This window comes from Phymastichus coffea, unplaced genomic scaffold (assembly GCF_024137745.1).
Source record: "Phymastichus coffea isolate CEN01 unplaced genomic scaffold, Cenicafe_Pcof_1.1 PCOF00016, whole genome shotgun sequence".
Taxonomy (NCBI): Eukaryota; Metazoa; Arthropoda; class Insecta; order Hymenoptera; family Eulophidae; genus Phymastichus; species Phymastichus coffea.
Genome location: NW_026706827.1, coordinates 4802310 through 4820937, shown reverse-complemented (window position 1 = coordinate 4820937; position 18628 = coordinate 4802310). Strand labels below are relative to the sequence as shown.

Sequence of the window (18628 nt, the reverse complement as noted above, 5' to 3'; positions counted from 1 at the left end):
AGAGAAAAGCGCTGAAAAGAACATTCGATGAAAGATGTAGACCTAGCAAGAAAGCACGTTTACATTGAAGAGTGGTGGCTTAACAGAGTAAGAGACATAAACCTCGATGTTAAGAAGTACCCTCCATGAGATTATAATAAAAAATGATTGTTTCACCATGACATTGAAATACTTAATATAAATTTTAGAGATTTCCTGATTTTCATACCTTTAACTGACTTTAGAAAGTTAAAAGATCTTAAATTTCGATTGGATTTCAATTCGATTTCGAGAATATCAAGGTCGGGGCGTGTAGAATTTGCTATGCCGTGTTTGGGATTTTTTATGCGGTGGTAAAAAGCAAGCGAATCCTCCTATCTAGAACCCTGTTCTCTACTTTACTATTCGGAGAATCCCGGTAGCATTTGAAGTATCTATAGCACGTAAGCATCTGCGTAAGGTAGAAGTTCACTTCTCCGAAGCTCCTCTCCATCCACGCCCTAATGTCGGGAATTGAGCTTCTCGTCCATACGCCTTTACCATCTCTCGACCACCGTTCTCGCCATACCTCTATTATTCTATCACTCTCCTCCTTGGCTACTTCTACTTTATTTTCGTTTAACCTTCTGTTATAGATCCTCTTGCGCTCCCTAGCAAGAAGATCTACGGGGATTACACCATCGACAATCAGAATAGCGTCCCTCGAGACCGTCCAGTATGCGCTAGATGTCCTCAAGGCCCCTCGCCTCTGTACGCTCGCGATATAGATCGAAGTTCATCGCATCAGGGGTTCATGAAATTAGGATGTGAAGGTCGGGGTTGGGTTGTAGAGTTGCAGGTTACCGGGCTCGGGACTGAGAAAATTAAGATATGGAGATCGGAGGTTGAGAGTCCAGGGTTATAGTCACGCAGAGATGCAGGGCTCGAGGGTTAAAGCAACCAGGGTTCAAATAGGGTTATATTTGTTTTTTTTGTGCAAAATTAACGAATTAACCTTGAAGTGACCTTGATCCTAACTGGATGAGGTCAAATGGATTCCAGCTTTGTATTCAGAATACAAAGATACATGACAGTATACAATAGAAGCCCATCGGAGGTCTCAAAAACAAGTTCATATGGATAAAAAGCAAATAAGGTCTATTTATTATTTGTTTGAGTTCTAGATGTCCTTCAAAGGTCATGTTGGAAAAAACCAACAATATGTATTTGAACGTAAAATTTCCCGCTCTTTCCGAATCCGTAGTCAAATTTTAAATTCTGTTGTATTAAATACATTTGACCTTCAAAAGACCTTGAACCTGACGTGATGGAGATCAACGGACCTCGAATTCGTGTTCAGCGCATCGAAATACATAAAAGTTATATGGTCTGGTCAAATAGGCATCAACTTTTTTTATTTTGTAAACCTGTGTTATTAATTACTCGATTGAGATGAGCGATAGTTCACTTTATAGAAAATTCCATTATCTATAACTTATTTCATTGAGGTACATACCTAACTTCAATAGTTTTGGTTTTATACGCGAAAAATATGTTTTTGCAAATTTCAAACGGCTGTAAAAAGTTATTAAATGAAAGTTGCGAGTTGGAAACATATACGTTTTCATCTACGCATAGTAATAAACAACTTTGCATAGTCGGTTTTCTGTTAGTATTAGTGTCACAAAATACCTCATTTTTGGCTTCATTGATTGGCCTAACCAATTACGACCCACGTGCGTAGATCCTCTATAGGGCCAGGCGACGCACAGTGGGGATTGAAAACGGTCTTCACTAAATTCAACTTTCAAGGCGAACCATATGTGGAAATTCAATGAATTTTTTTTTAAATAACTATTGAATGATTCTGCAGAGATCTCTCGAACCCAAATATAGATATTGTTTTTTATCGTCTCTAACTGACTATGAAAGTAAATAAAAGCAGAAATTCGTGGCATAATTAATTTTTTTTTACGCTAAAACTAATAGTGATCGATCAAAATGTGGCTTAAAATCTCATCTTCTAACTTCATAGAATACGTGAAAATTTTTTTGACCCAAAATCTAACATGTATTTCTTTTAAAGGTCATTTGAAGGTCAATACTATTTTTTATGTCAAATTTGCGGCTCATTGGATTTCAAACATGCTAAATCACTAACTTAGAGTATAATGTATTCTTTTCTCAAAGTAACTGGAAGGTAGGTACTTTTTTCAATATCATTTGAAGGTCAATACTATTTGTTACGATTAAACGACTATTCTTCGAATTGGAAATATACGACATGACTAATTTGGTGTGCAGGAAATGATTTTCTTCAATGCAACAAACCCACAAACCCCAACCCCCAAACTCCAAATCACAGACCACAAATCCACAAACCCTCACAAACCCTAACTCTAGGAATCCCAAATCTAAAAACCCTAACGAATAATCCACAAACTTTGGTGTATATTTCCAATTCGAAGAATAGTCGTTTAATCGTAACAAATAGTATTGACCTTCAAATGATATTGAAAAAAGTACCTATCTTCCAGTTACTTTGAGAAAAGAATACATTATACTCTAAGTTAGTGATTTAGCATGTTTGAAATCCAATGAGCCGCAAATTTGACATAAAAAATAGTATTGACCTTCAAGTGACCTTTAAAAGAAATACATGTTAGATTTTGGGTCAAAAAAATTTTCACGTATTCTATGAAGTTAGAAGATAAGATTTTAAGCCACATTTTGATCGATCACTATTAGTTTTAGCATAAAAAAAAATTAATTATGCCACGAATTTCTGCTTTTATTTACTTTCATAGTCAGTTAGAGACGATAAAAAACAATATCTATATTTGGGTTTGAGAGATCTCTGCAGAATCATTCAATAGTTATTTAAAAAAAAATTCATCGAATTTCCACATATGGTTCGCCTTGAAAGTTGAATTTAGTGAAGACCGTTTTCAATCCCCACTGTGCGACGTCGCAATTCTTCTCTAGATAAAGGCACACACTCCAAGGTCGAAGGGAAAAGGGAGGCGCCCGATCACAACCAAGGTCCAAGCAAGAAAAATCGTCGGGACAAAGAACTCCGTCCGCTCGCTCGCGAGTTTTAATGAGTCAATCAATGCGCGCGGTCACTCGCTAAGGTGCGACTATGTCTCTCTCTCTCGATCCGCGCCTCGTTTCGCGCACGGAAATATCCCTGCGTACTCTCACCTCACTTACCTTATATACGAACAGAAGGGTAATTATATATGCAGATATAAATAATAAATGAATATAAACATAATAAATTCATAAATGCATAGGATAAGTTCGGAGGAATATGTTATATTGACATATCATTACTAGGGAGAGAGAGATATAACAAGTTTGCAATTTCACTCGTTATAAAGTGTAATAGATATTTTTAATCTAAATACTAAAAAGTTCAAAAGACAGTACAAAAAGGCTATAATACCGCTATAATTATTTTTTATTTAAAAATTATTGACTCATCAAATGATTCTCATAAATATATTGAAAATCATATCTTTTTTTCAATATATATAGTACTAATGTCGGTAAAAATCTTCATTGAAATTGATGGTGAGTAGGAGACATACACTCACAACGAAAACTTACAATCGTGTTTTATAAAATCGTTTATTATAAATGTTTATGTTCATCCGAATTTTTTCAATTGATAAAAGAACAGAGAAAGCCATAGAAAGAAAATGAGTCAGATAAAGTGAACTTTCTCATAAGATTAGTCTAAACTCCACATACGATTTTCAATGATCGATGGATTTGGCAGATTCATTTTTTGTAAATATTTTTAAAATAATACTTACATGGTTAATTGAATCATGTTTTTTATAGCATTGGTTCTTTTTCATTTATTTTACTAAAAGAAAGTATATTAATTCAAAATATAAATAATTCACAACTAGAATAAATTTTTTCATAAGTGTACATTTTATAATTTTTTTATCTTTTTTTCTTCTCTTAAAAATAATAAAAATTTATTTGTTTCAGACACCAAAAATGAAATTCGTATCCACAAAATCTACTAGTGGATTTTCGAGTACTACAAGTGAGCATCTTACAAAATCAAATCAGGTTACTTCTTTTTCTCCAACATCTTACGTTCTTCCATTGCGATCATCTACTACAAATCGATCATCCATATCACGTTTCACATCTGCTAACGATAAAAAAGTTTTAATCCACTCAATGACTCAGTCAAATACAAAAACAACAATGTCTTATACTAGTGCTATTATGACTTCTGGCCGATCAAGTAAAGTTTTAGCAACCAACATATCACAAACATTTGCCGAAAAATTATCAGAAATCAATACAATATCTACGGCAATCGACTATTCTAATTCTTTTCAGTTTAATCAAGTGTTACATAATGCTGTAAGTACAGCCAACCCATCCGTGCATGTTTCTTCAGTGCAATCAACTGTTGCTTCGAATTTGCAGATGCAATCACACGATACATCTTCAAACAATTTATTGGATTCTGATACTATACTTTCTTTAGTTCCAGTTTTTACAGCTAGTTCTTCACATTCTTCTGAAAAATTTAACTGTCAATCAGTCTCCAACAATTTAATGACAATGAATTCTTCTAATATGATAATTACTACAACAAACTCTTTTTCATCACAGTTGATAAAAGTTCCACAAACAACTAGTATCTCTGTAAATTCGCCATCAATTACTAGTTTAAATGAGTGTCAAAATACAGCGTGCAGCGTTCCTCTAGAATATTCCCTTTTTAATGATACATTCAGTAAAGTAACTCAACAATCGATGTGGGGAAGTAAAGAATTTGAAAATCAAAAAAATATAAATTTTGCTACTATTGCTGGAGCAAAAGTCTCTGTTAATAATCCTGTTATGCCATCGAATAAATTCATCGATAGTGCTCCAATTGAAGTTGATGCATCTAAAGCACCTGGTTATCGTGGAATACTAACGTGCTCTCCCACATCAAATTTATCTAATAATTTTAGTAGCCTTGGCAATAATTCTACAGGTGATGATGGATCTTTATCGTCGGATAAAATTGTAATCCAAGCCGAACATGTTCAACTAGTAGATTTTACAAATGACGGTATATTATGTGGAGCATCAAAGCCACCAGTTAATTTAATATCAGTCAGACCTCATCTACATCACAATAAAGACGACAAAAATATGACAACTGCAACATCATTTATGAAAATGACTTCATGTGAGAATATGAAATCTTCCGAAAATGCCGTCACTAGTCCTAAAGGAAATGATATTTCATTAATGTCCTGCCAATCAAATTTGGAGGCTGATATATTTGATTTAAATGATGAAAGTTCTAATTTTGAAAATCAATCCAGTAGCTCCAATTTGATAAAAACCGTAACTAGCGAGAGTCAAAGTAATGCTCAATGTATATCTATTCAACGGCATATACGAACAAATAATCCTCAAACAATAATGCCTTCAGCTATAGTAACAACAACTATAAGTATGTCGCGGCTAAACCCACGTGCACCGGATTTCTCAAGTTCATTACATTTAGGAAACAACCAGCAGATGACCATGCTTAGTACTAGTACATCCAGACCAACAGTTTTCCCTATCATGTCAGCTCAACCATCTACAAGTGTTATTCACTCTAGCAATTTAACAATGGTTGGAGGTTTTACTTATAATAAATATCAGACACCATTTCTAAGACCAACTAATCCACACCATTGGCCTTTCCTTGCAACGCCAAATTACACACATCAAGATCAATTAATCAGTCAAGCCAATTATTCTGACCATATTATAGGAATATCATCACCATCTTCAAATTTGGATACAATCAATCATGAAAATAGTCATTTAAGAACACCTGTTATGTCTTTGGTATCCACTGGTCCGACTCAAGAAATTTCTCATGTACAAATAGAAGATCGGAAACCTCGCCCTATAGGAACGGAAAGAACATGGAAAAATTATTCAATCATAGGACCAGGAGGAGATACTGACAATATTAATTGGATTCCAAGTCAAGAAAAAACTACAGATTCATGGCCAGGAATATTGCCAAATACAGATACAAATCAATTATTCGATTCAAATGCCACTTTCAATAGAGTTTTACCAAATGAAACTGATTCACACAAAACCGCTGAATCATCTTTTCAGGTAAGAAGTTATACGTACTGTATTATTTAAATTGAAAATAAATAAATAAATAAAAGTTTTATTTATAAAAAATGCTGCATTACGTAATGAATTACTGGAGTGAGCGAAGTACGCATTATGACGCCTGAACAAAGCTAATATTTTGAACCATACCAATAATAAAGTACGCTAAAAATATTATGTTACCTTTATAAATTTTCAAAATTACGAAATGAGCACTAATAACGTAAGCACGAAAAAAAAGGTAGTCTGTATCTAAAAAGAAGTTTATATATTCCCGTGTATATTGCCACGTTGAATCTGAATCCGCAGTTAGTTTGATCCTACCAGGTCAGGATCAAGGGTCTTTGTCAGTCAAATTCATAAAATTGTAGTTTTCAAAACTGTAACTAGTGTTTGCATAGTTTTGAGAGGTAACTATTTTCATGTTTTGAGCATTGCTGTATCCTAATATATGATCTTTTTGACCATAGCACATGAGGTTCAACGGTATTCGAAGGTGAAATTGAGTAAAAAACTCATATAAGAAGGAATCACTAGTATTTTTATAGGTTTAAGGATCGCTGAATTAGAATTTGCAATCCGTTTGACCTCACCACGACAGGTTCAAAATCATTTGAAGGTCAAGTAGAAAAAAGTCGTTTAGGAATGAATGACTAGTAATTCTGTGGTTTCCAGGGCCGCTAAATGCAAATCCGATTGATTTAATTTCAAGCTAAACTCGATCTAGATTGATCGGGATCAAGCACACCTCAAATTTGGATTCAATGGCCCTACAATCATAGAATTACTAGTCATTCCTTTCTAAACCACTGTTTTCCATTTGGCCTCCAAATGATCTTGAACCTGTCGTGCTGGGATCAAACGGATAGCAAATTCGGATTCAACAACCCTTAAACCTATAAAAATACTAGTGATTCCTCGTAAATGGATTTTTTCTTTCATTTCACCTTCGAATGTTCTTGAACTTGATATGCTATGGTCAAAGAGATCACAAATTCAGATACAACGATCCTCGAAAGATATAAAAATAGTTGTCTGATTTCTTGAAGGCGCACTTTTGTATTTTTGAAATCGTCATATTAATTCTTAATATATCAACATTTAATAATCTTTAAATGACATACAACGTCGTGATAAAAAAAATGAAAAATATGATACCTGAACGTAAAAATTACCGTACGGTCAGAATCTGCAGTGAAAATTTAACTTTTTGCACAATATGCATATTTGACCTTAGAAATGACCTTGATTCAGACATGTTGAGATTAAACAAGCTCTAGATTCAGATTCAGCAACCCTCAAAACCATAGAAACATTACTTACAGTATTTAAAATTACATTTTCATGAGTTTGACCTCCAAATGCCCTTGATCTTTACGTGGTAGGATCAATCTGACTGTGGATTCGGATTCAGCATGGCAAAATATATGGGAATATACGTATTTCGTTTTTAATACATACCAACTTTTTTGTGTCTCTGTGTAATAGGTTGATCAATAGCAGCGCAGTTTATTACTTTCTTGCAGCATGCTTCGGTAGCAATCAGCTTATCTCTCCTTTATAAATGATGTCGAAAATCTCGCTGTTGCCCTCGCGGATTGAGGGTGCTGCTGTTTTTTTCACTACTCTTGTATATAAATCCTTTTAATGTGGTATTCGATACTCGGACACGTTATTTCGTTGAAAAAAACATAGAAGAATAGTCAATACCAAGGCGCGCTTAACAAACGGTGATTGCTTCCTACCTACGTATGCTCTTTATCTCTCTTGTATACGCACGCATAGTAAGTCGTCAGCGTTTGAATCGGAAGCTTCACCCTCATGCTAGTAAATGGTTGCCTTAACGACTGGAGCTAGTTACAAACCCGTTCTAGTTCAGGGCTGCAGAGATTGGCGCCACGATTAAATCAAGTGACTGCATGTGCTCTACTGAAAATAAAAAATAAGGGTTACCATTAAAAAATATGTTGATCTTGAAAATGACCTTTAAAGATAATCTTAGAATCAAATTGAAGTGTATCGATTATTTCTTTGGACCAAATCCTATAACTGTTGTTACTTCAGTTTTTTAAGAAAATGTGATCCTTGAGCTTTTTACCAAGTGTACAAGTACTTTTAAGAATATATGTTATAATGAACTTGGTACATATGTATATTTGCAATTACCGTCACACTTTATTCTTTCGAGATACAAAAACTTATCGCTCACGCCAGATACAAAAACTTATCGCCACACGATACAGTTACACGAGCATCTAACCAGCACAGTAACTTGGCTAGGATTAACGGCTTAAACAGTTGCGTCTTTCCCTTACATACTGTCTCACAAGAACTACAATAACAACCTGTAGATACATAAATGTTTATACGCGCGAAGACGGTTGACTATTTACAGACATCGCAGAGCCATACAAAAAATCTTTCAATACTCGTGCTATTTAAGTATTTGAGCACAGTGTCTGTATCCAGACAACATATGAAGGTCCTTCAATAAATCCGCGACTTAAAATTGCAACGGTAGTCGATTAAGAAAGAGAGAGAGAGAGAGAGAGAGAGAGAGAGAGAGAGAGAGAGAGGGCGCCCGAGCGTTTGAAATAGGCAGTTAAGCCTCAGCTGTTTTTGCGATAATACCGCCAAATTGTTTTGCACTGTGTTCGCCGTTTTCATAAAGTTTTCTGGGACGATTTTTACGTGCGGGAGTACAACAGCATTAAAGCGGCAGCAAGCAGCAGCAGTATAGAAGCAGCAAATTGTAGCGGATTGGAGAGCGAGGTAGCGCAGCTGATTAATTGGAGGAGCATGGACAGTTGATTTTTTCATTAACAATTATGGCTGATCACCATAATTGCACCGCAGGATAGGTGCATCTCCCTTTATTATTGCGTGACAAAATACGTTCGGAAGTATTTTGTCAACCACGATATTGAATCCTTTTGTATTCGCTCCGAGCGTTAGTTTCACGGTAGTTTTCAAATTTTCTCTCTCTCTCTCTCTCTCTCTCTCTCTCTCTCTCTCTCTCTCTCTCTCTCTCTCAATCACCAAATATTAATAATTCATTGTAAATCCTATTCGTGTGCGTTAGTTTTTCGGCCCATAAAAGACTGTGGTTTTTATTGATTAAAGTTAGTTAATTTTATTCGCCGATTACGTCATTTCATTTCCTATTAGCTTAAGCGATTTATAAAAGTTTAGGTTGTAATCCGATTTCATCTAGAGGATTAAGCGGATTAGACATAAAGTCACTCAAACCTAAGATACATCGAGTGTCACAAGTCAAGTGACTTGAGGTGAGTTCAATTCAGTTGGAAAAAGACACCGAAACGAAATCATCTGACGTAAAGGCAGATACATATAGAACTATATGTGTTTAACGGAGCGGGGATTAGCTCTGCATCGTGGGAGTTTGTGCTTAAATAAATTTTCCATTTTGTTAGATAACCTCCTCCGTTACATGACGCCCAACTGGTATTAAGATCCGTTTCGTGTGAATAAGATTGTGCGTCGACGGTAATCGACGCACGAGAGAGGTAGAGACGATTGCGCGAGCGCTTAGAAAGGTTTGAGCTGGTGGTAGTGCGAAATCGTGAGCGGTACGCCCTCTGCAGGAGAAAAAACGGAATCACTTAAACTTTTTTGCTTATAAATTGTTAAGTTTATTATAACAAGGGCCAAAAGCGGTAATTATTAGTAAGTCGAAGTGATTTCAGATCGTTCGGAGTAATCAGATATTAACCCATTTGAGCCACAAGTTGGTGGATAAAGGGGGGTTGGAAGCACCTGAACAATGATAAAAGCAGAGAGCGTGACCCAAGCGTGCAGTCCAGGAAATATTAGCCAGGCGGAGCAAGCAAACAGCAGGTTTCGACCTTAGGTAGTACTATTAGTATTAGTAGTATATTTCATAATATTATTAGATAGTTTGCGGAGACTGCACGCGCTCATAATCTCGCGAGTTTGTGCCTTATAAAAAGGAGGCATTAAGGGTAGTTGCACTAAATAGTGTTTACCCCATTCATACCTTGGGTGATAGGAAGCGGTAGTGGTCGATTAGGTCGATAATTTTAAACCTCGACCGCATCCTACACCCGTGCGGAGGCAAGATGGCTCTGTTGTCAGCCCAAATCGACAATTGGGCATTAGAGCTGACCTCCGCACAGCGGGAACGCTACTTGACGGATCTAGAGCTGTGCAAAGATGGAAGTGTCATCCAGCAGGCGGCTACGCTTAAGAGATAGTTGCTAGGAGAGTACACCGTCAGAGATTTTGAAGAGACCACACCCAGCAAAGAGGTGACGGGGCGCAGGAGGCGCACCCGACAAGCGTGGCTCGACACGGTCTGCGACGAGTTGGAAAACCTCAGCGCAGACGACAACAGCGACCATCCCCTGAAGCTCATCAACAGGGAGGGAATATTCTTAACAAATATGTCAAGGACATTCGCCAGCCCAGATAAGGAATCAGAGAGTGAAGCCAGCCGCCAAGAAGAGGATGAGCTCATCTTGAAGGCCCTCCACACCCTGGAACAGGAGGAGAGGGAGAGAAGACGGAGCAAACCGGATATCAGGTCGCAGGAATCCTGCTCCCGGAAGGAACCTCAGGAAGAGTTATCCTTGAGCGAAGCCTTCCGGGAAATAGAATACCTGAAAGAGGGAGTCGACCACAACCGCAAGTTAGTAGGTCGAATCCTAGAAACCCTTCTGACTCTGCAGGGAATACAGGTGTGTGCGGAGCGCGAGGTGCAGGACATGCGCCAAAGAATGCGAGAGCTGGAACACAGAATGCATAAAATGGCCGATGCAGCCCGTTCTTCCTAGCATGACTCAATTTAACTACGCTCCAGACGTAATGTGGACTTTCAGGACACATTCACCTGTCCCTACGATTCTGGGATTCCGGGAAGCGGCTCCTCCAAGACAAGGTACGTCACCCCACCGGAAGCTCTCCAAAGAAGAGGAGGTGAACAGGATCCGGAGAAGTACGGAAGATCCGCACCTGTTCGACAGAGGAGTCGAAGCGGATCGTTTGGCACCGGTCCTCAATTATTCATAGGGCTCTCCACAACCAGAGATGTTGGGAAAATCATCTACGGATGGAAATTGAGGTTTGCGGACAGTAGGGCACAGAGCGTGGATACTTTCTTTCGAGGTTGGAAGATCTGCGCGTGAGCGCAGGGCTGAGTGATAACGAAGTACTTCGTTCAGTATCAGAGATCCTTGAAGGTAACGCAAGGACCTGGTGCGATAACAATAAGTACCAGTGGCTCAGTTATGCCGAATTCGTCGCTGATTCCCGAGAATGGTTCGGCACAAGTACGCAACAGCAACAAAGGCTGTTGTAGGAAGCACAGAACCGATTCCAGGGTGCGGACGAATTAGTGCAAGACTACGTGTCCAACCTGGTGGTTCTTGTCAATAGACTGGAACCACCAATACCCTTGGAGAGATTATTAGACCTACTCCATGCAAACCTCCTTCCAAACATCCAAATTCAGCTGCGTCGGAACGAGTTGACGTCGATACGCGAATTTGACAGGAGGGCGACCGAAGTACAAAACACCTTGTCTTACGATCGTCGTCCACGTTTATTCGCAGACCCCAATCTGACAATCTTCCCTCAGCACGCCTACCGGTCGAGCAAAATAACAGCTGTTAGAAAATCCCAAACCACTGCAATGGCCAGCGAAGGGAACGCGCGCGCGAAGAAGGAGGAAGATCCGTAGTGCGAACAGGGCGTGGAGAACCCTGCCAGGAGGCCTCCCGAACAAGCGACGGTATCGGCTACGCAAACTTCCACTTCTGATAGGAAAATGGAGGCGCGTCTGGAGGCCATTTAGCGGATTTTACGCAAATTGGCGAAAGAAAGGCAAGACAGCCCTCCAGAACAGCGTAAAAGCCGATGGCGTGGGGGAAGGAAAAATTCTCCCTCTCCCAGGTCTCCTGGCGAGCGGCGAGAAGGACAGAGGTAAAAGATCGACTTCACCAAGCCTCTCCAGTGTTCCGCTTGTGGCAAACTGGGATTTAGTCGTAAATTCTACCCAGACTGCAACAAGAGAAACGGCAAGGAGAGCGAAGAGAAGAGGTCATATTCGCGCCTCCAGTAGATTCGACCTCTCTCTGCGGGTCGTCAATGGGAAACAGCAAGTTGTCTGCGACCCAGGGATCCAAACAGGTCCTGGTAGGGCATCAAGGAAGCCCAGGACCTAGCGGTACGTTGGAGCGGAAGACGATTGAGCCCGATATACCAGCCCTCGGCAGAATAGGGGCGTGGTCATCCTGGAAGGACCAGGTGGTCACATACAAGTTGTGGAGGAGGGGGAAGGTTCGACGGATGTAAGAATCGAGCAACCCGAAGGTCTGAAAGGTTCGGACCCCTCCACACGCTAAGCTCCCCTGCCGAAGGAATCCACGAGTGGCAACAAGCCCATCGTCATCGCAGCCGCGGAAGGAAAAAAACTGCTGAAAAGAACGACGAAGGGAGGAATTGATGCGATTCGTGGATATGGCCCTGAGAATGAGACCAGGTGGTGGTTACGGGTAGACATAGGTGACTTTAAAATTAGAGCACTCTATGATACCGACGCCTCATCTACGGTTATGGGTCAATTAGGGCTGAGATTGACATCGGAGACGGGACTCGGATTGAATGTGACCAAGGCGGGCGATGCAAGGTTCGCTGATGATGAGCGCGCATGCCCCATAATTGGTCACGTGATGTTCCCCTTTAAGGTAGGGGGAATCACAAAGGAAATTAGAGTCGCCATTACGCCACTGCTCACGGATGACTGCTACGTAGGCGCGAACTTTATAAGAGAGTTCCGCGCAGTTTTGGATCCCGATGAGGATGAATTATGGCTTAAGGAGGCCCAGGTGAAAGTACCATTGGTACTTTCACCTGGGTGGCTGGAATTGATGGTACAGCATTTCTCGCACCGGTAGGACTGTGGGAGGCCATGGAGACACAGATGGAGGAAATGGAAGACCTCGTTAGAAGATTGATTCCTAACGGAGGTCAGGTTTTAGGCTGTGCCGTGTGGGTTGAGCACGAAATAGATGTTGGACGTGCTCGACCCATTAAACAGAAGTACTACCTAGTTTCTGATAGGGTGCGAGAGGAAATGTATGCGCTGGTCAAGGATATGTTGGAAAAAGATGTAATTGAACCAGCGACCAGCGGATGGTCAAGTCCAGTGGTAATGGTGAAGAAGGCTGATGGAAAATATAGGTTTTGCGTGAATTATAAAAAGGTAAATGCAATTACTACACCTGATGCCTATCCTTTACCATATATGAACGACATCCTAAGACGGATAAAGGATGCAAAGTTCATATCCACACTGGACTTGAGCAGTGCGTACCATCAGATTCCCGTAAAGGAAGAATTGCGTCCGATATCAGCCTTTACAGTACCTCAATTAGGGCACTTTCAATTCAAGAGAATTCCCTTCGGACCGTCATACGCAGGAGCGACCTTCCAGAGGTTGATGGACAAGGTGATAGGCCCGAATATCGATCCATTCGCTTACCTCGACGACGTAATTGTGGTTTTGTTGTCCTTTGAAGAGCATAAACAGCACCTAGAAATGGTATTAAAGAGAATTCTAGGTGCGTGCCTAACGATCAACAAAGCCAAAAGTCACTTCTGCAAGACGGAAGTCAGGTACTTTGGAGTTCTTGTGAACCAAGACGGAGTAAGACCAGATCCCGAGAAGGTACGATCGATATTAGAATATCCAACACCCCGGACTGTCAAACAGGTAAAGCGATTGATGGAAACGACCTCGTGGTATAGACGTTTTATACCCGACTTTGCCATGATCGCTGAACCTATAAACCGCCTGACAATGAAGAATGTACGTTTCTCTTGAGAGGAGGAGCAAGAGCGAGCTTTCGCGAGGTTGCAGAAGGCGATGACTTCCGCGCCAATACTGCAATCGCCCGATCCTAGCGGTCAATTTATATTACAAACTGATACCAGTGACAGTGGGATCGAGGCAGTCCTCACGCAGGATGTCGGTGGAGAGGAGTGTATAATAGAATATGCCAGCCGATCACTTAACAGTGCTGAGAGGAATTCTACGGTCTCCGAGAAAGAGTGCTTGGCAGTGGTACGGGCTATTGGATAGTTCCGGCCGTACATTGAAGGGCATCACTTCAGGGTTATTACTGATCATAGTTGCCTGAAATGGCTCCACAGTATGATAAATCCCACAGGAAGACTAGCACGGTGGGCGCTAGCATTGCAAGGCAATGTATTCGATATGGAATATCGAAGGGGGGATCTCAATGTGGTACCGGACGCATTGTCTAGGGTCTGTGAGGAAGGAGGGGAATAAATAGTGAGTGCCATAAATAATCGGCCGGAGACCACGGACGCCTGGTATTTGCAACAATACCAGGAAGTATACCAAGACCTACAATCTTACCCTACTTGGAAGGTAGTGGGAGGGAGGCTGTATCACTATCAGCCTGATGAGGACGGTGAAGGGTCCATCGACAACGATAAAGCGTGGAAGCTTACGGTGCCTAGGGAGAAAAGGTACCAGGTGCTCCAGGAGGTCCATGGTGCCAGGAGGTCCAGGACATCAAGGACGAGAGCGTACGTTCTCCAGAGTTAGGTGCTTGTACTATTGGCCTAAGATGTACGATCAGGTCAGGGAGTACGTAAAGAGTTGCCCGATTTGTCAGCAGTGCGAGGTGGAACAAGGGGCACCTTGCGAGCTGATGGGTCGTAGAAAAGTGTCACGACCCTGGCAGGTGATGGCCGGTGATATCACTGGTCCATTTCCCAAAAGCTCTCGAGGTTTTGAGTACATCTTAGTCTTTGCAGACTTATTTACTCGCTGGGTAGAGTGCGTTGCAATATGTAAAGCTAATGGGAGGACAATCGCAAAGGAATTACACCAGAGAATTGTCACTAGGTTTTGCGCGCCAGAGATATTCTTATCGGATAATGGAACCGAATTCAAGAATCAGGAAGTCGATTCATACCTCCAGATGAATGGCATCCAGCGCGCCTTGACTCCCGTGTATCATCCCCAAGCGAATCCCACAGAGCGAGTAAACAGGACTCTCAAAACCATGATCACGTCTTACGTAAGCTGTGATCATAAGAGCTGGGACGAACACCTGTCAGAGTTTAACTTCGCGCTGAACTCGGCAACTCATAGCGCCACTGGATATAGTCCTGCGATGCTCATGTTTGGGCGTCAGCCGGTACCTCCTTTGACGTTCAGAAGAACCCAAGATCAGCAGGCCCTTGAGTGTTCGGAGGGTCAGGCTGTGGAAGATTGGGCTGAACATATGGAGAAGCTTCCTAATTTGTGGGAGAGAGCTAACTCCAAGTCAAAGGAGGAAGCTGCTCGTCAGGCGGCTTATTATGACTGGAATAGACGGCAACCCGAGTTTAAGGTCGGAGATTGGGTTTGGAAGACGAACAGGATTCAAATCAAATTGGCGCCGAAATATGCTGGTCCGTACGTGATTGAAGAGGTTTGTGGTTCCAACATGTACAGACTAGGCAATCAGCTGGTGATCCTGCCTGAGCTCTTCCATGCCAAAGACCTTAAGCCGTACTACTCCGAAATTTGGGAGGGTAATTCAAAATTATTTTTTATATTTTTGATTATTTAAATAAATGAGTAATAATAATCAATTCGGAAGTCATAGAATTAATTGATACAAAGCTAAAGTTGCAAAGTAATGAAATTCTGAGTAATTCGGGACGAATAAAAATAAGTAATGCGGTATTTTTTACTTCCCTCTTTATCGACACATTTTTCCGAAAAAGTTTATAATCTTTTATTTGGCCCGTATTACTCAGAATTTAATTACTTTGCAACTTTAGAGTTATATAAATTAATTCTATGACTTCCGAATTGATTATTATTTCTCATTTATTTAAATAATCAAAAATATGAAAAATAATTTAGAATTACCCTTCCAAATTTCAGAGTATTCAGACGACACAATTAGACAACAGAAGACAACACAAGACGAAACATTTCAGAATTCCGCCCCAGTGGTTGACTATTACGACTATTGAAGTATATTTACACACAATTATCCAATTTGTCTCTGCTTCATTTCACTTACATGTCTTCTATTCTGTTTCACTTGAAGAAATTGATACTTGACTTACAACTATTCTGTTTTATTTGGATCGAGGGTCATTTGGGTTAATTATGAATCGTTTGATGTTATTACTGTAAGCAAACAGATTTACATTATTGTCGATGACCATGATCAAAAAGATCATGAAGATCTGATTGGGGATCCAATAACCCAATATACTTTACCGAAATTCTAATGACGGATTCGGATTCCTCGTTCTAAATACTACAAAAATACGTTACTTCATTGTCAAAAAATCGAATATTTGAAATGAAGAAATAGAAAAAACTGCAATTTTTCGGAAAAAGTATAAATTTGACCTTGAATTTAAGCGGGAAAGGGTCAAATGATTAATTCCGGGATAGTTTTCTACATTAGTTAAGCTATAAAATCCCGTAGAGTTTGTCTCGCTATCTATGTTCCTTCATGAGATATCCGTTTTTGAACAAAATTTTTTTAAATAGTCCCACTGTGGGACGCTTCAACACAGACGGAAGACCAGGACAATGTCGAGCGTCCCAAGTTCACAGTGGACCAGGGGGTGCAGACCTTCAAGTCCGGCGTACCCCACACGTCGGACAGTGCGAGCCAGTGCCCAGGACCCAGGGAAACCTGTGGGACATCGCACTGGGTCTGCAACCACCCCCGTATCCCGGACCAGCCTACTCTCCATCTCGACTTCAGACACGTACGTCTGGGGATTAACGAGGTGGAGAGTGCCTGGCGGTTCGCAAAGGATCTCCAGTCTCAGGGGCAGTAGCACCTGAGACGCTTCATGAACCGCTAGGGCGCAAATGAACTGCTCCGGGAGTGGGCAGAGGTAGTTCAGCGCCAGAGGGCCTACGGAGAGGCCTTGCTGCGCGTAGACAATGGACAGGAGTCTCCCGCAGCGCTACCGGCGCCGGCTCAGGAGAAGGGAGTCCCGGGAGCTGCTGGCGCTGGACCGATGCTCTCGGTCCATGTGGACGGGCCTGTGGCTCCCGTCACCACAGCCGTAGTCAGGTCGCAGGATGGACGTGCGACCGCCACGGTGGGAGACGTCACCATCACCGTCTTCCAGGGAGTCAGCGCCCAGCAGTCCCCTCGGTCTGCTGAGCAGGCCACACAAGATTGGGAGGCTGCTCAATCCCGATCGCAGCTGAGGGGCTGCTACATATGCGGGGAGCTCGGTATGACCAACTCCCTGCGGTGCCCGAAGATAGCTACACACTGACGCTACCCGAAACACCGAGCGCCGGGTGTAGCTAAAAGATCATGTAGGCCAGGGAGGGCTAACAAAGTAGCCATAATAAAGAAGGAAACTTTAAATTTATTTGGTTCCTTTCCTCCTTTTCTTTTCAGGTTCCTGGTGGCGGCGAATCACGGGTATTCGTCGTGCCCGGATAGTCAGGACTTGGAGGGAGCTACAACGGTAGTCGATTCAATTAATCGATCCGTTCGCGATTCTATTACTCGCGTGTTAGTTCGAACGATTAAGAGAGAGAGAGAGAGAGAGAGAGAGAGAGGGCGTCCGAGCGTTTGAAATAGGCAGTTAAGCCTCAGCTGTTTTCGCGATAATATTGCCAAATTGTTTTGCACTGTGTTCGCCGTTTTCATAAAGTTTTCTGGGACGATTTTTACGTGCGGAAGTGCAACAGCATTAAAGCGGCAGCAAGCAGTAGCAGTATAGAAGCAGCAAATTGTAGCGGATTGGAGAGCGAGGCTGCGCAGCTGATTAATTGGAGGGGCATCGACAGTTGATTATTTCATCAACAATTACGGCTGATCACCATAATTGCACCGCAGGGTAGGTGCACCTCCCTTTATTATTGCGTAACAAAACACGTTCGAAAGTATTTTGTCAACCGCGATATTGAATCCTTTTGTATTCGTTCCGAGCGTTAGTTTCACGGTAGTTTTCAAATTTTCTCTCTCTCTCTCTCTCAATCACCAAATATTAATAATTCATTGTAAATCCTATTCGCGTGCGTTAGTTTTTCGGCCCATAAAAGACTGTGGTTTTTATTGATTAAAGTTAGTTAATTTTATTCGCCGATTACGTCATTTCATTTCCTATTAGCTTAAGCGATTTATCAAAGTTTAGTTTTTAATCCGATTTCATCTAGAGGAATAAGCGGATTAGGCATAAAGTCACTCACACCTAATATACATCGAGTCTCACAAGTCAAGTGACTCAAGGTAAGTTCAACTCAGTTGGAAAGAAGACACCGAAACGATATCATCTGACGTAAAGGCGGATACACGTATAACCATACGTGTTTAACGGAGCGGTGGTTAGCTCTGCATCGTGGGAGTTTATGCTTAAATAAATTTTCCATTTTGTTAGATAACCTCCCCCGTTACAAAATATATAATACTATTTATTTAAATAATTCCAATTTAATTTTCAACATATTCCTCTTTTA

The 18628-nt window shown here is 41.0% G+C and overlaps 1 protein-coding gene across 1 annotated transcript in view; it reads left to right on the top strand.

The window, feature by feature from the left end:
- Positions 1-18628, top strand: part of LOC131675175 (uncharacterized) — a 929507-nt gene that overhangs the window by 852646 nt on the left and 58233 nt on the right. The window contains exon 19 of the mRNA XM_058954049.1: positions 3964-6111. Within this exon, the coding sequence (XP_058810032.1) occupies positions 3964-6111 (2148 nt within the window). The remainder of the gene's footprint in view (positions 1-3963; positions 6112-18628) is intronic.